The following is a 21731-nucleotide window of genomic DNA, read 5'->3' on the forward strand; positions in this document are numbered from 1 at the left end:
ACTTCATCTCTGTCTATTTTTTAGCAGGAAGCACTGTGAGATCTTTGAAGGAAATCACTGGACACTATGCAGACAAGAATCGGGTTATTGGCTCTAACGCTGAGCATCTGTTTGATGGCAACCGCAGACCCGCTTCACGCTCAGTGCAAAGTTATATGGTAAGATGCTGATTGGCTGGTAAGTTTTTATTATTGGGGACTCATATTGAAAAGTGACTTTTTTTTGTCAGATTTAGTTGTGAAAAGAAGAATAATGTTATATTGTTCTGTATTGGATAAATGGTTCAATGTAAATCGTTTAGAATAATGTGAATAATGTAGGGGATAATGTTAGAGAATAGCAATGCTCAGTAACATCTGTAATATTGTAATACAAAATGCATTCACCATAATCCAAAACAAGTGAATGCAATTCTAAACTTTTAAAATAAATTCCAAAAAGCCTTTGTGTACCTTTTTCAAATAAATGTATTAAGTTGTACATTGTATAAGGAGACCAATCAAAAACAAGTTTATGACTGAACTGCAAAATATGTCTACTCCAAGACAAATCTCGAACTTGTGACTTGCCACAGGGGGTGTAATAATCTATTATTCACCATGCAAAATAGTGAAAAGTGACCCTTCACTTACTAACTGCTAAAGGCCCCACCAATACAGATGCATAATGTAAGTCTCAAGATTATGGATTATGTTCCTATAGTCATGTATGAGAACAGCAGCTGTTACAAAACTCACAAAGCCATAGGTCTGCCTCTAGTGGTTATAATCAAGTTGAATTTAAATCCAGTTTTACTACAGATGTTGTTAAAATGGAAGATCTTACTCACCAAGTCAAGGTACATTGAATTGTCTGTGTTTTCTCCTAAAATGAATCAGATAGAACCACGCTGAGATTCTACTTGAACATGCTATTGTGTCAAATCATATCTCTCTCATTTCTAATAGGCTATTTGGGATCCCATGCCAGGATGTTTTTAATGATTTGGTGAATCAGATCAAGGCTTGGAGAAATGTTTCTGGCTGTATCGCTGGTGGAGAGAAATGCATGTATGAGGTGAGATCATCTATATTGTTGATTGCAATAGCTGTTAATCTAACAAAGTACATCATGATTTTAAAGTCCCCTTGAACCGGATGCTGCGATCGTTTTTACCTCAGTACTCTGACGCATTTCCGAGTGAAATTCTTCTAATGTTTCTGCGATGTAATAGGATATATAAAAACAGCAGTTTTTAAATGGAACTGGCAGCGTACTGACAGTTGAAGGGGAGGAGTTAACGGATGCTCCGCCCAAGCTGTTTAACATACATCCTTTAAGATGGACAGTCACTGCTGGACAGAAGTGCATTTCAGATTTTAACTAAAGATTATGAGGGCACACGATTTTTGAAAAGAGAACGACCCACATTGATAAACTATTTACAATGCCTATCTTTTTCATGAAATATCTTTAAAGTAATTGATTATTTCACCGGTACTTTAATTAGCTGTCATCTTCTTCAGCTGGTTTCCTCCACATCCTCCAGCATCACAGCCAAACACACCTCCAAACGGTGGAATGCAGTGCAGAATCTGAACTTTGACCTGGTGCCCACCGAGGGATCTTCAGTTTGCAGAGTCACGGTAAACCCTCCGTGCCACTATTGTTTGACTCAGAGTGTTTGAAGTGATATTATCACGTTAAACCCTTTTGATGGTTATCATGTTTGTTATGTGTACATTTTTTGTCCGCCACAGGGCAATTCTGTTTCGGAATCATGGACCATGCTGGCGGACAATGGCACAAACTACTGCACCCTCTACAACCTGATCGAAGGTTACACTTTATTCCTGAACCCCCCCCCCCCTTTATTATTACTAAACATATTGAAGTACGAAAATAATATTGTATTACTCAAAAACATAGATTGTTGTTTTGCTCCAGCAGATCCAATTAACAACTTTCACACAGCATGCATTTTAATATCTTTCATGTAACATTTCATTCTGATCGAGGGCTAAACAATATGGATTTCTCTTGTGTCTGTTGGCAGGAAGCGGACTGGTTGATGTTGAAGGTTATAAGGAGTTTACAAATGAATGGATTTGTCTAGAGCATTCGACTGCCAACTGCACCATCTACTGATCAGATGTGTGCTCCTTTCATATGCATAAATAACTCACTGAAAACACTTTGCAATATGATCATGAATTTCCTTGAGCACTTCATTTTTTATTGTGCAATTTCTCATTCACAATGGTTAACAAATTCACCATATATGAACCAGCATGTATTATTGTTCTAATGTTAAATGAACTGAAATAACTTATCATTCTGAATCATCTAAATCCAGCATATTTTGCTGTCAAATTCCTCTAATGTAAAAATCACCCATAAGTAAAGTGCTAAGATAAACTTTTAAAACTAAATAAAACTCATTGGAAAAATACCACAATCAAAATAGCTTACTAACAAATATGAACATTACAATATGGGCACTTTTTGGATGCTTTTCACTGTGATGATAGTTGCTGCAGGAGAAATGATATCCTTCATCTAAAACAAAATATAAACATATTAAATCTTTGTACACAGTTCACATGTATACACAAATATATATATCAATATATACAAATGTATACAGTAGTGGCCTTAAGTGAGTTTGAGGGATTGGTGAATATTTTTACATTATTTGGTTAGGTTTGGGGGATAGAATATTCTGTTTGTATAGTTTTATTTAAGTCTAATGTTAACATAAAACATTGAAACCCAACACGTGTGTTTGTATTATAGATCTATGCTTTATATTAGTGTAAATGAAACTTTACCTTCTGCAAAAGTAACTGAAGTTCAGTTGAATTTCCGGACAGATGAACTGTAGATCTGACCGTTATTCTTAACATAGCAAGTACCTCAGGGTCTGTGAAGAAATCAATGAAAATATTTTAATTGTTACAATAATAGTTACAAAAAATGCCATTTGCAAATAGCTACATTAAGTATAAATTACAATTTCTACAATTACTACAACTATTTATTGTATAAATTACTAAAAGAAGGTTGATGCAAATTCCACAGCTAAATCCATTGAAAAGCTAATGTTTTGCTTGAAATTAAATGGTATTATGTCAACATGTTGTTGGTTTTTAGAAAGCTAAAATTTACTTTCTTCATACCATTGTTGGGTGGTGGTGGTGTTGGCAATGGATTGGATGTTGTAAATCCAACTGTTGCATTCACTGTATATCCAGGTGGAGTTGACCAACCATCTGTGAATGGTTCAGATGTTGTCACTTTAGCTGTTGTATTCACCTCGGTTGTAGTATTTCCAGGTGGTGTTGGTGGAGTTGACAAACCAGCTGGTAATGGTTCAGATGTTGTCACATTAGCTATAGTATTTCCAGGTGGTGTTGGTGGAGTTGACAAACCAGCTGGTAATGGTTCAGATGTTGTCACATTAGCTATGGTATTTCCAGGTGGTGTTGGTGGAGTTGACAACCCAGCTGGTAATGGTTCAGATGTTGTCACATTAGCTATGGTATTTCCAGGTGGAGTTGACAAACCAGCTGGTAATGGTTCAAATGTTGTCACATCAGCTATAGTATTTCCAGGTGGTGTTGGTGGAGTTGACAAACCAGCTGTTAATGGTTCAGATGTTGTCACATCAGCCGTTGTATTCACTGCGGTGGTAGTGTTTGCTAGTGGAGTTGACAAGTTTGCTGTTAATGGTTCATATGTTGTCACATTAGCTATAGTATTTCCAGGTGGTGTTGGTGGAGTTGACAAACCAGCTGGTAATGGTTCAAATGTTGTCACATCAGCTATAGTATTTCCAGGTGGTGTTGGTGGAGTTGACAAACCAGCTGGTAATGGTTCAAATGTTGTCACATCAGCTATAGTATTTCCAGGTGGTGTTGGTGGAGTTGACAAACCAGCTGTTAATGGTTCAGATGTTGTCACATCAGCCGTTGTATTCACTGCGGTGGTAGTGTTTGCTAGTGGAGTTGACAAGTTTGCTGTTAATGGTTCATATGTTGTCGTCTTAACTGTTGTATTCAGCTCAGTGGTATTGTTTGCTGTGAGTGACATTAGCCAAGCAAATTAGAAGTACAAGTTTCATATTATGAAATACAACTTATATTATATAGTATAAAACAGTTGTACACTAAGTATCACTTGTTAGAATACTTTGTTATATTTTCATAATCAGCTGTATTTAAAATTAAGTATCCAAAAGTACAACCAAACGAAGAGTTCAAATAAACACTTCATTCGATTCAAATGAATTTATCTTGTAAAAAGTAAGCATCCATAGAAAATGTTTAGTAACATGAAATCTGCTCAAACCGCACAAAAACAGTAACACTTTACAATAAAGTTTTATTTGTTAAATTTTAGTCATTGATTTCGCTTACTTGAACTAACAATGAGAAATACAGATTTTCAGCATAATATTTGATAATGTTAGTTAATATCAACACAATTGACAATAAAACTGTATTAGTAAATGCTAAATCAACATGAACTAAGATGTTAAAATGGTAAATATATTTAATCATTTTATTCAATAAAAATTAGAAAATTATTATGGTCTTTGTGGTGTAGAAAACTGTATTTTTTCTGTTTATTTCATCTCTCATGTTCCAAAAAAATTATTGCATTAATTTACCTTTAAATCGTATACATACGTATTCTCATTTTTCACAACTAGGACTGTACAAAACATAAAAATGAACCCAAATCTGTAATGTGTTATTCTTCAGTATTTTTGCTGCTAAAAGTTAGTTTCATCAATTACTTACCACCCTTTGACAGGCCAATAGATAAACAGAGAAATCCAACAAACAAGATTAAGCGAAACATTTTCTCAGATGTCCTGCAAACAAGCCGTTATGAATGCGTATTTTCATGTAGAAACAATCTGGACGCTGCAGTCTTATACACTGTACAGGGGCGTTACACACTCCTTGGTTTCAATGAATAGCGAGACTGGACACACCCCAACACTGCCAGTCCAAATACAATAAGCCCTAGATAGGAGCATTTCTCTAGTTTCTTTAAACAGATTCTCATGGGTTCGTATTGTTTATTGAATCTTTGTTCATATGCTGCGAATAAACACACTTCCCAATAGACTCTTAGAAGCATTAAATGGTCAGTAATTCCAACTCACAAAGTGAGAGTAGTCTGGTTTCGTTTCATTCATTCTTGGAAGAGGTTCATTGAGAGTGAACACATACTTGTGCTTACAGTAAATGTCTGAAGTAAAACTCCTTGAAAATGAACATCTAGTAAGTTGAAAATAATAAATATTGCAATATTTCCATCTTCAACACTACAAGCGAACCTTGAAAAATTAAGACATAAGACAATCGAGATAATTAAACCATCAGAACAAAAAACATTTATTGGGAGTCGTTTACAGTGTAAACAGCCCTTATTGACAGCCTGTTCTTTAGAGGGTCCGGGCTATGAATCTGTTTTAGGGCTTTTCCACTTGTTGCTTCTACTGCTGCCACTGCTGGATGGGCGAGACCCTTGAGGTGCTGTGACAGAGAGGCCCAGATCCACTATCTTCACAGGAGCAGATGTGGCAGATTGACTTCTGGGGCTGCTGTTAACTGAGGAGCTGATATATGTGTTAACAAGACAACATTAAACCATGTCAGATAATTTGCACTGGATATGATTGTGCTGTTTAGTAACATTGGTATGGAATGTGATAAGTTTATGGGTGAAAGCTTGATAAATGTATATAATAATGGAATATTTTTACCGAAGTGAAGCAGAACTCCGTGCTGAGCTGAGCTTTGAGCTCAAGCGACTAGATGGGGTGGACGCAGGAGAGGGCAGCAACAGACCAGCCTTTAATGTGAAAAATAACTTATTAACCAGAAACATGTGGGTTGTTGAAATCAGGTTCACCAGTTGCTGAAGCAAGTGCACAAGAACTGCATGAATTGCATACTATTCGTGTAAAGACCACAGGGAACATTTTCATTATCATGTCAAACTGTACCTGCTCGAAATGCATCTGTAACAGAGATGACAGCTCAGGATTTTCTTCCATGGTTTCCAGGAGCATCTTATTTATGGTTTTATTTAGTTCTTTAAGTTGACGTAGCTCTATGTCACGCTCCTCAAAGGTTTTCTCTTTGGTCTTTTTAGCGGACCGAATTTCTTTGGTATATCTGACACACTTTGAAATGACAAAGAATCTGTATCATGTTTCATCAAAACAATAGGGGTACAGTCAGTCATTACTGGCAATATTTTCCAGTAAATATACAGTATAAGGAAGAACGGGCTAATTTTTAACGTGACCTTTCATACTGTCATTTATATGTCTACTATATTCCTATTCCCTGTTGTTCGTCTGTTATCAGCTGAAAATAAAGCAGAAACTTTGAAATATGACTTTACTAAACTTACTGATCATATTCATAGAAATGTTTTATGTTATGTCAAAGGAATTCCTGCATTCAGAGTCAAAGCTCACTATCACTATTAAAATGGTATGTTTTAGAAACAAATTCAACAGCAAATATTTTTGATTTAAAAAAAGAGAGGTATGTATTGTAAGGTACAGTTTAAGACCTGTTTAACAGCTCTATTCAATTTCTCCTCCTGAGAGACAAGATCTTTTCTGAGAGAGGAGATTTGTTCTTGGATATTTTCATTGGTCTCATTCTGGACTTTTTCCTCCTGAAGAAGGGCCTCCAGTGTGCTGGACATTCCCTGAAATATAAGACACATTCTAAAAATGTGTTCAGGTCCCTTAAAAATATGCTTCATGTTGTAACCAGTAAACCAGTGGATCCCAACTATTCTATACACACTTCTAAATAGTTAAGTTCGAAACCAAAACTTGTAAGAGACTCATATAGCCTGATTGGCTGTTTTATTAATAGCCTTATATGAATCATGCAGAACACTTAAAAACATTAAACTAAATGTGACATACAAGTTCATGTGACGTCTCTCAAGTTAATTCTACAGGTTCAGATGAATAGGGTTAAAACATGTTTTGATGGCGGAATGGCAGTAGCTGTAAATCAAAAGCCCATGTTAATACTAGAGAATCATATGTACTATGTTGTTATTTAGTGGAACTACGTATAGATAATTGTAAATAATTACTGTTACTGTAATTACTTAAATCTTTTTTTTTTGGTGAGAAATAAACGGCCAATACAAAAAACCTATGGTGCGATATTTTACTTCTTAACATTTATTTTCATTAATTCGAAGGGGAAAAATATTTACTTCAATGTCTTCGTCTAGTTCTCTGATCTGTCGTCTCTTGTACTTGTATTTCTCCTCAGCAGCTCGTCTCTCTTCCTCCAACTTCAGTTTCTCCTGATGCTCTGGACCTGCAGCAACATCATATCAATGCACTATTTCTTTGCATGCGTGAAAACTTAACAGGCAAATGAAACAAACTAACCCTCTCTCTCTTTCTCTCAATAGGTATTGTTCTGGCTTTTGTGCAAACTGGTAACTTTGTGTTAGCACCTATTGTATTATTGCTCCTGTATGTATCACTTTATTGCTCTCTGCTAAATGACTAAATGTAAATGTCTTTATACTGCCCTAAAAAGGCAAAGTGCAGTAATAACACAAACACTGAAACTGAGAAAATGCCTTTAAAGTTTTCACAAGCAGTCATTGCAGCCAGTTACTGCAATTGTAACACTTTTTTCTCTGAAACGGGACAAATTTGAACCAGGAGACTGGTTCAGATGTTACAAAGCCTATTTCAAACCTTATCTTAATTTTGACCACATGTGTAGTTAGTGCACCTTGCCTTTGTAGTCAAGTATATGCCCTTTGAAAATTAATTTGGTTAATTTGTCAAATTAAACCTTACGCTGCATAATACTGTAACTACACCGTAAACAAGTAATGTTTGCTTACAGAAATTGTCAATTGATATAAGTAATGTCCATTAAAATTAGTTAAAAAACAAGAGTGGGTGCTATTAATGAGCACCACAGATATAAGTAAATAAGCAAACAAAATTATCAGTCAGTTTAAATATTAGTCACTATACTGATCAGCAATGCACAAGCTTAAAGTACGATGCCAAACACCATTTGAATCCGCTTTTCCTGCAAGTGTAGAAAAGCTCAATTTAACATGTAAATTGATACACATACATATTTGAATGTACATACTAGACTCTGACACTTTGCTGAGGGCTTTGCGATACGTTGAACTGCGATCATTGACAACTTTTAGGGTGTTCTCCAAAGCTTTAATCTCCTTCTCCTTCTTGCGGATTTTAGCATCCAGTTCATCCCCCTGATGCTGGAGTTCCTCTTTCTCCTGAGCTGCCTTTGGGAAAAGTCAAGAGTTTGTCAGATTTGATCATCTATTAATTCTAATGTTGGGGTAAAATACTGGGGTAAAAGTTATATTTATACTATACTATATACTATGTCCCCCATATACAGGAGAAATTAAGTACTTTTACAGCACCACATTTTTTTAAACAAATTAATCTTCAGAATTGTGACTCATCTCATAAAGAAGAAAAATAATGAGTTAAAGTAAAGGAAAACAGTCCAATACCTTTATTATGAAGTACGCCTGTGATTTCTCTTCTTCTCCTTCAGGAGCTGCCATGGAAACAGTGAGAATCTCATATCTCTTCTTCATCTTGTCGATTTTGGACAGTCTCTCGCTGAGTTCAGAACTAACCCATTAAAATAAAAAAGCCAGTATTGTACACTTGCAGTTTTTACAATCAGATATAAAGGACATGTGTTCATGTACTTTATGTTCAAAATCACAGTGGTATTCCATCTGAAAATAATTTAGCAAGCAAAATGATCTATTCCTTTATCTTCCTGATTCAAGCTAAAAATAAATACAATTTCAAAAGACGTTTAATAGTGTATACCTTTACTTTCACACTACTTTGATTTGACACAAAATTTAACTTCATAACTTAATAAAAGAATAGTTTGGAGTTGTTAGGTTTTTGTAATTTAGCCAGAAATTCAACTTGAATTTTACTGTACACTGACAAATTCCATTTTAGTTTGCACCTGAGCTTTTGTCTCTCCTGCTCCGTGAGTTTGATCTGTTTATTGAGCATCTCTCTATGCACATGGATCTCCCCTTCTCTCTCCTTCGTGGCTATCTGGAGCTGCAGACGTCTCTTCTCCAGACTCAACACTCCATCTGCTCGGTCATACAGCAAATCTCTCCGACGTTGTACCTCCATCTTCAGCAGGTCTTTCTCCACCATGGTGTCCTGTACAAATGTTTATGGAGGATGAGTTTTGGAATTGTGCATAAACCTGCAGATCTTCTGTGAAACTCTCTGCGAAACGCAGGCTGGCATGTCAGTAATGGACAATCAAATGATTCACCTGTTTTTTGAGCCTGAGTTTCTTCTGCTCTTTCTCTGATGTGTCAGCGAAGAGCTGCAGTTCCTGGATCTTGGAGGTCAGATCTCTCTTTTCATTTTCGGTTTTCTCTGTCTCTTTCTTAACACAACGGATATCATCCTAGGAAAACAAATATATCATTTTTAAATCACAAAGAAACCCAAAAGCATATAGAGCAGGGTAAATCTCTCATCACATTCAAGAAAAACGTAGTGCATTTACATTTATGCATTTGGAAGACGCTTTTATCCAAAGCAACTTACAGTGCATTATACTACACATTTCTAGTTTCCGAGTATGTGCAATCCATGGGATCGAATCGATGACCTTGGCGTTGCTAGCATCATGCTCTAACCACTGAGATACGTGATACATGCATAATCACACATGCTTTCACCTGAAGTTTCTTTAGCTGTTTGGTGAGGCTGGTGGCGGTCTTCTTCTTCTCCGCCAAAGCTTCAGTTAGATCCGAGACTCTCTTCTCCAAAGCCTCCTTCTCCTCAGTGTTCACCCGCCCCTGCAAACGCGACATTTTCCTCTCCAGCATCTGGATCTGAAAGTCCTGGACCAAAGAAACAACACCTAACCTCAATGCTCCAATAAACAATCATCTCTATAGTATATCTGTTTTTCTGTTTTCTGTATTTCTGCTTTTCAAATGTTCTCTTGCCTGGTTAAAAAGGATTCCCTGCTGTTTCAGATAGTTCTGGTCCAGTTTGCGGAGTCTGCTGTCCTGGTTGGAGAGCGTGGCCCGGGTGCCATGGATCTCAGCAATGGTGCTCTTCTCTTTATCCCGCAGCTCCTGCAGTTTCTGATTCTCCTTAAACATGACCTCTCTCTGCCGAAGCAGCTGCGCATCGATTTCCTACACACACAAAGCCATCCTTATTTCAAACAAAGCCTTGAATAAAAAAAGTCACATTTAATTTCACCCAAAATTGACTATTAATCATTCAGAAGTGTAAATTTGGTTTGTAGGGCAAACTTTTTACTTAAATGTACACGAATCACAATAAATCTATGAATCATTAAGTAAGACATTATAAAGGTAAAAGGTTGGTTGTACAAGGAATATCAATGATGTTTAGTAATATGGAGATCATCATGTTTTACTTATTAAAGCATTTCAAAAAGATCGATTGATATTTTGGCAAAATATAATTGGCGTTGCACTGTCTATGTTAGTCTATCCATGAAGGTGAAATGCTGTAAAGTGTGTCAATCAGAGTCAAACCTTGATTCCGAGCTCCTGATCCTTAAGCAGTTGCTCCATCTGTGCCGCCTGCTCCTCCCCGTCCAGCGCCGCCTCCATCACCAGTTGCAGTTTCTCCTTCAGAGCAGCATAATGCAGCTTTGCCTCTTCAACTCTACAGCAAAAGAACAACCAGTGTTGTGTTATAACTTCTGACGTTATATCATATTCTGATTCTTACAAGAAATTTATTTACTATAACATTGGTGGGGTAGAGTTTCTCAAAATATCTTCATAAATGTTTCACAGAAGAAAGAATCATAAACAGGTTTAGAAAAACATGAGGGTGTATAATGATGACAGAATTTTTATTTTGGGGGGAAATATTCCTTTAATGATTAAGGGTATATGATTTGAAATGGCTACAACACCTTACATTTTCAGGTTAAGGGTAGCAAAATAACAAAGATGTGAGCTTTCAAAATTAAGCAAGGACGGATTGGTCAATATTAACAGTATGTGTGGAAATCTATAGAAAATCATGACAAACATTGATTGATATAATGCTGTGAAAAAAGAAGGTATTACTTGGCTGACTTGTCCTTAATCTCTTTTTTCATACTGGTTAGCTCAGATCTGGTGGTCTCCACATCTCCGGCGGTTCGCTCTAAAGTTCTCTTCAGGGTTTGTAGCTGAAGAAAAAGAACACATTAGTTTAGCCAATTTTTTCACAATTTGCGTTTAATTAAAACAAAAGCAAAAAACACTATGTTACTATGAAAACACTATAGCACTATGGTACAGTGATATATCAGATGACAACATCATGGTATTGAATGATTATTATATTTATGAAATGACAAAAGTATAACAATTTACAATCCCCAGGAACAAAAAGCGGCATTGAGACTAGAATTCCTTAGACTAGATTTACATTATAAATCTAGAAATGTATATTGTTTTGTTCATCAGTTAAGTGGTTGAAGCATGAGTTTTAGATCAGGGTTAGAAGCTGGAGGTGATACCTCATCCTTCAGACGTCTGTGGTTACTCTCCTCTTCCTGAAGCTGCTGTCGGAGTCGAACTGCCTGCCGTTCAGCTGTGGCTATCTTCCTCTCCAGCTCCTTGTTGTTTTCTATCTCACGTTCCATGAAGTCCATCCTCTCCTTGATCAGATCGTTCTTCTCCCTTATTATTTGCTTCTTCTCCGCCAACATCTGCAAGATTAAGTGATTCAACAGTTGAATAAACCATATTTATAAGGTCTGATATTCTGGAAATTATTCTCCAAAGTATAAAACATTTAAAAAAGAGCTTAACACATCTGCCATGGATTTATTATGTTGCAGAAAACGTTTAAATGTTTCCTTTTGTTCAAACCTATTCCAAATAGTCTAGTTTAGTGTAACAGCGCCATCTTCAGGTTACCATTGCACATTGCTGTATCTCTTGGTCTCTCCTCCTCATTTGTTCAACCGTGTTCTCCAGCTGGCTGAGCATCTCTTGTCTTTCAATGTTGGCTTGACGAAAGCTCTCTAGTGTCTTGTCCAAAGCAACCTGCATTTCAAGTACATCTGTTCAGACTACATTTATATAATTTCAAAGTATTCTTATAAATGTGAAACACCAGTGAACAGAAATGACATTTATCACCTGTGCCATAATACTCTCAGTGAGTTCACTGTCTAAGGTCTTTCTCTTCTGCTTGGCTTCAAGAGTCAGTTTCTCAATCTTTAGTGACAGCTCCTGATTGAAAATAGAAAGCAGATGTTCTCTCATTCCAGGAATGTGGGTGAACATTGTATTAAAAGCTAATTTTATGTCACATTGCAAAAAGGCAAAATTTTATAGAAAATTGATTAATGTAAAAGTATGCATTTGGCACACGCTTTTATCAAAAGCGACATACATTGCATTATACTAAATAATCCAGGCACTCAAATTAGTCAATAGCATTTTTGTTAATTGGAAGCATTAAAATATTATAATGTCTATTTACTAAAATAATATCCAAAATATAATTTTGACTGTAAGCCCCTAAATTATAAGACTATTGAACTCACTTGAATCTTGCTCTCATCTTGCTTGGCATACTTAATGATTGCCATGGTGTCTTCATCCTTTTCTGCTGATTCCTGCAACCAGGCATCCAACGTCTGCTCATCCCAGTTCAGTTGATTTTTTAATTCATCAAGGTTCTGTGTGGCTTTAAAGATGTTGTTCTGTGAAGGCAAAGGTTGTTTTGAACATGCAGAATTGTGATTAAAGCATTCAAAATGTCATTTCAGTCATGTGATTTCTAATTGCTTGTTTTATTGAGTCACTCAGGGAACAGGAAAGTGTGGATGGGACAACAGGAACCTCTTGGGAGTTTTTCTTCTCATTCAGTGTCTTCAGTTCATTGTTGAGCGCCTTGATCTCCTGCTTCAATCGACCGGCCTCCCTCTCTGCCAGCGTTCTGAAATGCTCCTCTGTTGCCGTCTCTTTTTCTCTGGCTTTGCACAGAGCCTGAACACGTGCAAATAATGACATTAATCACACGGTCTACTAAAGACATACGAAAGTAAAACATTTAAGTTTAACTAACAATGGCAGACCGATACCCGAGTATGAGAAAATTCCTGTCTTAGATTTTTGAGATGTTCTGACAGAGCATTTATGATGTCCTTATGTTTATTTAGTTTGTTCTCGAGGTCGACTTGTTCTTTTTGCTTTCTTCTGACCTGCGGATTAAAAAAATGTTTAAATACACGCAATGTCAGAAACGACAAGTCATTTGTCAGATAGATAACGTAAACTTGACTGACCTCCTCCTCTAGCGTCTTGTTTTCAGCATTAGCTACGGGGATCGCAAAACCCTCGTCCCAGTCAATGTCAGCTAACAGAGAGTCGGACATTTCTTCTTTATGATTTGGAAACTTTAATGGAGAAAATCAGTAAAATACAGTTCATACGACGAGACATTTACTAATAACGTCGCTTAACGGCGGTGTTGTCACGTTTCGTTTCCTGGCAACGACGTTAAGAAATGGCCACCGCTGTACTCTTCTTGCTACAGATAGATGGCTCCAAATGCTTCTCTTTGGGGAAATTGATTTAATAACAAAACTTCTGCTGTCGATCTCAAGTTAAGAGATGTGACTTGATACACAAGAAATGTAAGAGGCGAGTCAAATATATCCTTAAAACTTGTATTTCGGGGGATTGTACTTAGTTGTAGTGTGCAAAGTCTTAACTGAAAACTGTGATGACTACGCTACGGCCATTTGACTTTATTCATCAACTATAACCAGATTTGATATGTATTTTATTGTATTTACTGTTTGGATTATGTTACTTAAGTGCTCAACGGACTGCAAAAACAGTGTATCAATACATCGAATGGAGTCATTAATCAAACTGAGGTAATGTTCAAATTAATATTATTTCTATGATTGTATAATATAATATTCTCAGTTAATATGACCTATCCGTATTGATCAAAACAAGCAATGTGAACTCTGGACATCAACAGAAAACATACATTATCACAATAAAACAAAATGGAAAGAACCCTGACTGGTTCTCACCAGTAACTGTTTCATAAAAAAAGAGAGAGTTCACAAAATTCTTTGACTCAAATTTCCATAAAAAACAGAAAAAACAACATTCAAAGCAAGAATGCACATGGAGTATTAAAATTAGGATTTTGAATTTTTACATTTCCTATCTGAGCTCTGGACAAGGATTAACGTGTCATGGTACATGTCAGAGTATCTGTGACAGCCTTGCTCTTGTCAAACTGCTTCATCTGGATAAGAATACTGCTGTCCCAGAGATTGAATCAAATCCTGCATGATGTCGAAAACAAAACAGATAATAAGCCCAAACCACCATTAGATGACTGAAGAGAAACGATGCCTTTACAATGTCTCTGGTTTGTATAAATGTCTCAGTCCTGAGGGCTTTTGTAGAAAAGGCAAATGCAGATCTCACTTCAGTCCACTGTGCCCAGCAGAAGCTGTGTGTGTTTTGGTCTGAGGTTCAGATGTCCCTCAGAAAAAATGCAGTTATACAGCTGTACTTTTGGTGCCAATGTACGGCCTTGCAAACTCCACAAAGTCATCAATGAGAACTGGCCATGCTCCTGAGGAAAAAAGACAAACCATTAAAGGTAAATTCACTTTGAACCTTGATAAGCTTGTTCCTATCTTGTCTAAACACATTGATCAATTCTTTTCATTCTCACTTTTATCTTAACCCCCCCCCCCCCAAATCAAATCTTGGATTTGCTTAGCAGTCACTATCTGTAAAATCTGGAGTCTCCCTCTTACGTTGGTTAACTTGAAAGTTTATTTAAATTATACTTCCCCTTGTTAGGGGCAAGTCTTATTATGCTTGTGTCAGAATTTATAGGCAACCTATGTCAAGGATTTTATTGAAATTGATTTGCCAACGACAAACTAACCTTCCTCATCATAGTTTGACATATCGTCTGTGATCATCGTGCTGAAATCTAACAAAAGGTTCCATGTGTCTTTGGGAATGGAACGCTTATGGTGCTCCTGCAATGCATAAGTACATTTTCTTATTCTTACCAGTTAGACAAGGGCGTTTAATTGTTACATCCTATGACCATGAACAGTCAGTACTTACCAATAAAAACTTGTTCCATAGATCTAGAAATTTAAAACGCCCCGCCAATATTAAATTCCAGTATGCAATTGCCATTTCTAGGTCTGAAAGGGAAAACAGCAATACAAACTAAATGTGTAAGCAAAACACACCAGTAAACTACCGAACAAACTGAAGTAAAATAAATAGCGATATTAATAGAAACATACCTAAACCCTTTTGTCCTGGATTCTTGGCAAAGTTGAATGTGAACTGATAGAAATCTTTGAATTTCCCTTGGTCCTTTAACTCCTGCTCCATCCGGGGTAGTTGTGATTTGAGTTTGTCTATGCTGTCACAGCTCGAAAAGAAATACAAACTAATGTGAACAAAACACTAAAATGTAATTGCATCTGTCTTGCAATGCCAATGACAACCAATACATTTAATTAAAAGAAAACAGATTAGTAGATAAGACATGATGGGAGGCAAAAATTATTTAGACATGACCTAAGGTGAACATAAAAATAAACAAACAATTCTTACCCTTGGTCAGCCATTCCCTCTATGAATTCTTGTTTGGAAAACTCGCACTGTGTTGCAGCCCGAAACTTCCATGCGATTAGTAGCACGCTTACACTTGCTGGATCAAGTCCCAAGTCATCACAGAACTGTTGTATTCCATCTATACCAATCTTGTTATCATCTTGAGGGTCTGTATAAAATTTACAAAGAATTCAACTTTTCAAATTCAATAATATTCAAATCTGTACGATAGATAAATGTTCACAGCGAACTTACCTCTGTACCGATTGTAGAGCTGTTCTAACTTTTTCCGATCTAATGTTCCCTTTAGATTCTGAATGTAGAGGTCAGGATTTTGGAAAAAGTTGTCTGTCGCAACATCTAGTTTCCAATCATTTTGAGACAAACAATTCAATGCTGTTTTCTCATTTGACTGAGTAAAGATCATGAACTGTCGAACTTTATCCTTCTGAGAGGATTTCAGCTTGTTCTGTGGAAATAAAGCATAACGATATAGTAGATATTGTGTATTAAAATGTAAAGAACAGCACGTTCAGGTCACTAGTCGCATGCCATTATGTATATTTATAATCCCCGTAATGTCACATCATAGTGACATGCACTGTAAATAGCTCGTCTCCGTTCTTTAGGGTCTAGACGTTATTTCCAACAGGCAATACAACAGTAAACTACTTTTCTGTAAGTTATGTAACACTTCAACAAAACCGAAGCATTATGTTCAGCTGCTTTTCAAGCAGCATTTTGCCGTGTTTGTATACGGTTAGCCAATAAACATTATTTTGAAGTTTCACAGGGGCTCATTACTATATTTCCTTAATTAGGACATGAACTTGACACTCCTGCTTACTAACAGCTTTGACCTCGCTAGCCTTAAAGCTACCTGCTCTGAATAGCTGCCCAACAATTAATTATCAATAAACCAACCATCTTCCAAGAGAAAATTGAATGAATGACGTGGTCAAACAACCGATAACTAAATGTACTCTGTCGTTTAAGTTTTAGGATATTTTGTATCTGTAACGTAAATCAGAGAAAGAACTGTTTTACATTTACCATGTTTGTGATTTCCAGACTCCCTCTTCCGCTATCCCCCTCTGTCCTGCGTCTACTTCCGGTCATGCGCAGCGTCATTTGTGCGGCATTAGGCTGTTAATTATTGCGCCGCAGCTTGGATAGGAAAGCCATATACAAACAGACATTGGCAAAATACTATGCCAAATATATAATTTCAAGATTTACTCCAGATGGTACAATACTTTGATATTACTGTCATCACTTTTCTTTTTCTTGTATTTGTAGTTATTTTTAGCATTTTATTGTGTGTAACGTTCAAATTCCACAATGAGCTTCTTGATTTGCAACAAAACTAGCATTTTAAAACACACTGATTAATTTCTATTAATTCGTGAGCAACGTTTGCTGACATGCATTCCGCAAACATACCTTGCAATTTGCAACACAATTCCAGGCCACAACTTCCCCAAATGTTTTATCACACATCCATACAGTAGTGAATTTACACAATCCACTTAATATGCAATTGGCTGTGTAACTGTTAGTGAGTTACAGTTATCAGTATCCGTTTTTGTGTAGTGCTAAAGAAAATACTTCAGACGGCACATCTTAAAAATGTAGTATTATACAAACATTTAACAAGTACAATAGATTTGCAGTTTCGGGGTAACGTGATAAAAAGAAAAGTACACCTCAGTTTATAAGTTAGTTCCATTTCAAGGCCAGAAACGTGGAGACCCCGTAGCGACTCCACTACACCCTATGAGTGCTGCAATATCCTTGCGCTTCTGCATATAGTTCCACGCCACGGCATTTGGATCTAAATAACTTTGACATAACAAAATTAAAAACTCATAGAATTGTCATTTACTTAACTTGAATTATAGATATTGTCGTCTACGATAGACAATAAACCACGTGTAGCTGTTTTATATGTTTTGTGCAGTTTCACTCTAAAAGTGAAAACGAGTCCCGGTTGTATAAATTCGCCTGAGCTACACATGTTCTTTCTTTCAAGTGGATGCTGAAGTCTTGAACGGACCATGTCTGGCGACTCTGCTGATTACAACAGGTAAAACGGGTTCATTATATAAACAAACTTCATTTAGTGTCGGTTAATGTTCGTATATTTGAATCAGATATGTGTCTGGCTAATTGTTACGCCGATTTTCGGGAGTTTTGACACGGCCCATGTGATATCAGCCAGGCCGCGCAGCTGGCTTACTTGCTGTACGTGTCTTTCAGGTTTAATGCTTAACTTAACGTTACTCCAATCTTTAACAAATGTTTTTAGTACATGCACTTGCATTTCAAAGAGTCTGTTTAATTTAACTTGTAGACTGATTCGATGGACGTTCGTAACGCCTACCCTGAAATGAAACGCGTGGCCTCATGCTCGAGGCCTCGCGTTCGTATGGGCTTTTCCTTTGCCTTAAAACACTTTTCATGCGATGTTTAAAGTCAGATATCTGTCTGTTTTTGACCTTTTTTAACGTATTAATTCATGGTCGTGTGTAATTTGTCAACTCACGTGTGAAAAATAACAAATGCCAGCAGTTCGATTCAGATTCGGGTATTACGTAGAAACTACATCTATAACCAAGGAATATACCACTTGCAGAGAATAACGTTGCAGCAAATTATTTCGTACGTTTGTATATTTATCGTAGTCCTCAACGTTATTCAAGCCACGTGGCATTTTAAGCGATAGTTGAGGCACGTGGATATACAGGTTATGCAACAAACGCGAACAGACTCAAATGGAGTGAGAAATGCTCATAATATGTACCGTCTCTTAATTGTTTTAGCTCACGAGATCGAGACCATGGCGGGCCCGAAGGAATGGAGCCTGATGGTGTCATCGAGGTTTGTAAATTGAGATGAGGACTCCAATGGGGTTGTTTGCTAGTTTAAAGTCTCTCTTAATTTATATTTTAATTCCGTTTTAATAGGGCGACCATAAGATGTATTTTCACTTTTGAGCAAAGGAAATAAAGAGAAATTGTTAGGTATTTACCATTCACCTTTTGATGGCTAAGAGCGAATATTAAAATCATGTCAGTGCCTTTCAAAAGTACCATGCTAAAATCTTTGGGCCCAAGAGCTGATGTTCATGCTAGTAAAGGAAGCTCAAAAGCACATGATCGGAAATAAACCTAGGACCCCTTCAGGTCCAGTGTCCTAGGCCTTGAGATCCTGTGCCACAGGGCAACCTATTTGTGCATATATATGTAGGGATGCACAATACGTTATTGGCCGACAAATGGTCCTTTAAATGTTATTGGTATCAGCTGATGATAAAACTATAAATTGTAGCTGATTAGTTATGAATCCTCTAGTTGATCCACTTCAGCTGCATGCTGCTCAGTTAAAATCAGTAGTGTCTTTCTGTCATGATCATTCACTTACTGCTATTAGAAAAGCACTGTTAATGTAGAATGTAGATATTTGTGAATGTGTAAATTATGGGAACAGGAGGTTATTGTTTGGAGCCTCCTGTCTTGAGGGCTGTTAGACTTGCGGCTATATATAGAGAATTTTCCGGATTGCACTAAGAAATCTATAATTTGTATATTAAATTAACATTATGCCAGTCTTTAGTCTTTAATTATTGTAACGTAGGCTTGGTATGTGATTTTCAGGTAAATAAGAAAGTTGTATTAAAATTGAGATGCTTTATATCGGATATCTGCATCCAATGTTGAATTTTCATTATCGGCCGAAATTGACATATCAGTGCATTCCGAATATGTAAATTTTACTTTGATAGAAGTTTGACTAAGATTATTGTTTCTCATTTATTTGATGCCCCTGTTTTACAGAGCAACTGGAATGATATTACAGACAATTTTGATGATATGAACTTGAAGGAAACTCTCCTTCGTGGAATCTATGCCTATGGTTTTGAGAAACCTTCAGCAATCCAACAGAGAGCTATAATTCCTTGCATAAAAGGTATGAACACTGTAACTACATTCACATGAGATGTCAGCATTAATGATTCTCATTTAGTTTGAATGGGTGCCGTCATGTGTTGCTGAATTGAATTTGGGTCTGGTGGCGGTGCGCGTTGTAGAAGTTGAACAGTTTTTGACCTTTAAGTTCCAATGCAGGTGTCTTTTATGCAAAGAACTTAGTTCAGGCGGGTTTTCCTGGCTCAAAAGGTGGTGCCATTCTTCTCATGTACATATGCACATGTGTAAACCAACTGTCCCTTTTAGTAGATTAACAATACAAACATCGTAAAAATTTGATTAGTGAGAATTGGGTTTTATAAAACAATGTATCCAACCAACACAAAAGTAGCTTAAATCTAATAAAAGCTTTTATTCGCTAGCTTAACAATAGTTTAAACTGTTCAAACAAACAACCTAATGACTCATTTGGGCAGATGAGTCGTTCTGATCACAATGTGTGTTCATACTAGCTAACTTGCTGTGTAGTGTATAATGCTGATTCAATGAGCCAACTTGCACCGCTTAAAACATTCCAATGTACAGCAGGTTCATTTAAGGAACCTTTTCAAGAATGTAAACATACTTGGATGCTAAACTAGTCACCTGTGTAATGCTGAAAATGCAATCTTCAGGTCATATGCGTTCCAAACTGTAGAGCAGGATCTGTACGGTTGACCGTTTAACCGTTAGCAGACGCTAGTCAATTGCGTTCATGCATGCCTGGAGAACAATATGATTGGCTGTCACTATGACGATAGTGTCTGCCATGCTTAAGACACGCCCTCTGCCAAGTGCTGATGTCCTGTGTTAATGCAGGGTAAAGTTGTTTGATCTGAAAGTTTCTTTGAAAACAGGCAAAGCTATTGATGATGTCGCTTTCATTGTTTGTTTTTGTTACTTTGTAGGTTATGATGTTATTGCTCAGGCCCAGTCAGGGACTGGTAAAACTGCCACATTTGCCATTTCCATCCTGCAGCAACTGGAGATTGAGCAGAAAGAGACTCAGGCTTTGGTCCTGGCACCAACCCGAGAGCTTGCTCAGCAGGTATGCTGGTCCTGAGGTCATGATAAACTTAAATGTCTCAGACCAAGGCGGCATATTCTGGCAGTAGCTCAATTCAAGGTATTCATTTTGCTGTTCTTCCTGCCACATCAATCACTAATTGTGGGTGTTTTATTTTTGCAAATTTGTTAACATTTTCAGTGGGAAATATTGATGTATTTAGTCATGTATCACTCAGTCTGTAATTGCCAGGAGTATGTCTCTATGTACACGTTTCTTGGTGTGACTCCCAATTAGACTAATTGTTACCATGCAGATCTGTGGACAAGTGTGAAATGATGGTATCATCTTTCGGGACTGACCTGTTATGGAGACGACCTTTTCAACTGATCACACTTGTCCACTATTTGTTCTCCCAAGTATCATGAAGCCATGTTTATTTTATTTAACTGTGTAAATAAACTATGCACCTTCGTCCATTGCCTCTGTAGATTCAGAAGGTCATCCTGGCCTTGGGTGACTACATGGGTACTTCTTGCCATGCTTGCATTGGAGGTACCAACGTGCGGAACGAAATGCAAAAGCTGCAGGCTGAAGCTCCGCACATCGTTGTCGGCACACCAGGCCGTGTGTTTGACATGCTGAACAGGAGGTACTTATGTAAGTAAAAAAATGCAAATTATTTGAACTTGAACAACCCCTACAGGCAAACCCTTACACAAGCCTGTATAAGTATGACATGATGTTATCATCTTTCGGGACTGACCTGCAATGGAGAGAATTTACTTTACTGATCATACATTTCCACCAACTTGGTTGCAGGGCTTTAGCCTGATGATTTAATTTGAGATTTTGTTTTACCCGCAGCTCCCAAATGGATTAAGATGTTTGTCCTTGATGAAGCTGATGAAATGCTGAGTCGTGGGTTCAAGGATCAAATTTATGAGATTTTCCAGAAATTAAGCACAAACATCCAAGTAAGTCAAGGCCCCAAGAACTGCGCTTAAATTGCAGTGTGATAGTGCTAGCAGAGTTCAACCCAAAGA

At 37.0% G+C, this 21731-nt stretch overlaps 5 protein-coding genes across 10 annotated transcripts in view; 2 read left to right on the forward strand and 3 right to left on the reverse strand.

Moving 5' to 3' along the window:
* LOC306892103 (uncharacterized protein) lies at positions 1-2753 on the forward strand. The gene is made up of 5 exons (XM_079452919.1): positions 1-158; positions 948-1056; positions 1506-1625; positions 1740-1818; positions 2036-2753. Exons 1-5 carry the CDS (start codon positions 67-69, stop codon positions 2125-2127), a joined length of 492 nt encoding a protein of 163 aa, XP_079309045.1. The 5' UTR covers positions 1-66; the 3' UTR covers positions 2128-2753.
* Positions 1905-5243, reverse strand: LOC306892102 (uncharacterized protein). Of its 2 annotated transcripts, none has more exons than XM_079452917.1 (4): positions 4785-5243; positions 3159-4058; positions 2811-2902; positions 1905-2538 (listed from the first exon to the last, which is right to left on the reverse strand). In XM_079452917.1, exons 1-4 carry the CDS (start codon positions 4843-4845, stop codon positions 2467-2469), a joined length of 1125 nt encoding a protein of 374 aa, XP_079309043.1. In that variant the 5' UTR covers positions 4846-5243; the 3' UTR covers positions 1905-2466. The 2 variants fall into 2 exon arrangements, with proteins under 2 accessions (XP_079309043.1, XP_079309044.1); XM_079452918.1 differs by having other exon boundaries at positions 3159-3977; positions 4785-5041.
* On the reverse strand, positions 5153-13636 carry ccdc39 (coiled-coil domain 39 molecular ruler complex subunit). Its single transcript, XM_079452908.1, has 20 exons — positions 13380-13636; positions 13176-13295; positions 12934-13080; positions 12636-12794; positions 12226-12318; positions 12001-12129; positions 11598-11789; positions 11161-11264; positions 10615-10747; positions 10051-10245; positions 9778-9942; positions 9363-9500; positions 9036-9244; positions 8557-8680; positions 8160-8319; positions 7249-7355; positions 6580-6720; positions 6002-6181; positions 5759-5847; positions 5153-5611 (listed from the first exon to the last, which is right to left on the reverse strand). Exons 1-20 carry the CDS (start codon positions 13467-13469, stop codon positions 5452-5454), a joined length of 2835 nt encoding a protein of 944 aa, XP_079309034.1. The 5' UTR covers positions 13470-13636; the 3' UTR covers positions 5153-5451.
* dcun1d1 (DCN1, defective in cullin neddylation 1, domain containing 1) overlaps positions 13411-21731 on the reverse strand; it is a 16745-nt gene continuing 8424 nt past the window's right edge. For 2 of the 5 annotated variants that reach the window (XM_079452912.1, XM_079452911.1), the window contains exons 3-8: positions 15967-16180; positions 15712-15880; positions 15396-15526; positions 15208-15290; positions 15020-15116; positions 13479-14698 (exon numbers count right to left, since the gene is read on the reverse strand). In XM_079452912.1, the coding sequence (XP_079309038.1) occupies positions 14622-14698; positions 15020-15116; positions 15208-15290; positions 15396-15526; positions 15712-15880; positions 15967-16180 (771 nt within the window). In that variant the 3' untranslated portion in view covers positions 13479-14621. Of the gene's footprint in view, positions 14699-15019; positions 15117-15207; positions 15291-15395; positions 15527-15711; positions 15881-15966; positions 16181-16635; positions 16879-17154; positions 17496-21731 lie in introns of those variants that run through there. The other 3 variants (XM_079452914.1, XM_079452913.1, XM_079452915.1) reach the window with 3 other exon arrangements.
* eif4a2 (eukaryotic translation initiation factor 4A2) overlaps positions 17718-21731 on the forward strand; it is a 6948-nt gene continuing 2934 nt past the window's right edge. Inside the window, exons 1-6 of the mRNA XM_079452916.1 lie at positions 17718-17797; positions 18534-18591; positions 19548-19680; positions 20588-20727; positions 21177-21345; positions 21553-21662. Coding sequence (XP_079309042.1) covers positions 17769-17797; positions 18534-18591; positions 19548-19680; positions 20588-20727; positions 21177-21345; positions 21553-21662 — 639 coding nt within the window. The 5' untranslated portion in view covers positions 17718-17768. The remainder of the gene's footprint in view (positions 17798-18533; positions 18592-19547; positions 19681-20587; positions 20728-21176; positions 21346-21552; positions 21663-21731) is intronic.

This window comes from Barbatula barbatula (genome assembly GCF_947034865.1).
Source record: "Barbatula barbatula genome assembly, chromosome: 3".
In the NCBI taxonomy this organism is placed as follows: Eukaryota; Metazoa; Chordata; class Actinopteri; order Cypriniformes; family Nemacheilidae; genus Barbatula; species Barbatula barbatula.

Bases quoted from the DNA above. Each gene is read 5' to 3' on its own strand.
- LOC306892103 (XM_079452919.1), top strand. From the start codon at position 67: ATGCAGACAAGAATCGGGTTATTGGCTCTAACGCTGAGCATCTGTTTG. The intron at 159-947 runs GTAAGATGCTGA...CATTTCTAATAG, and splicing joins GCTCAGTGCAAAGTTATATG to GCTATTTGGGATCCCATGCC. The intron at 1,626-1,739 runs GTAAACCCTCCG...TGTCCGCCACAG, and splicing joins CTTCAGTTTGCAGAGTCACG to GGCAATTCTGTTTCGGAATC.
- LOC306892102 (XM_079452917.1), bottom strand. From the start codon at position 4,845: ATGTTTCGCTTAATCTTGTTTGTTGGATTTCTCTGTTTATCTATTGGC. The intron at 4,059-4,784 runs GTAAGTAATTGA...TGTCACTCACAG, and splicing joins TATTGGCCTGTCAAAGGGTG to CAAACAATACCACTGAGCTG. The intron at 2,539-2,810 runs GTAAAGTTTCAT...ATTTTGTTTTAG, and splicing joins TTCAGTTACTTTTGCAGAAG to ATGAAGGATATCATTTCTCC.
- ccdc39 (XM_079452908.1), bottom strand. From the start codon at position 13,469: ATGTCCGACTCTCTGTTAGCTGACATTGACTGGGACGAGGGTTTTGCG. The intron at 6,721-7,248 runs GTAAATATTTTT...CTTATATTTCAG, and splicing joins AACTAGACGAAGACATTGAA to GGAATGTCCAGCACACTGGA. The intron at 5,848-6,001 runs GTACAGTTTGAC...TTCACATTAAAG, and splicing joins TACAGATGCATTTCGAGCAG to GCTGGTCTGTTGCTGCCCTC.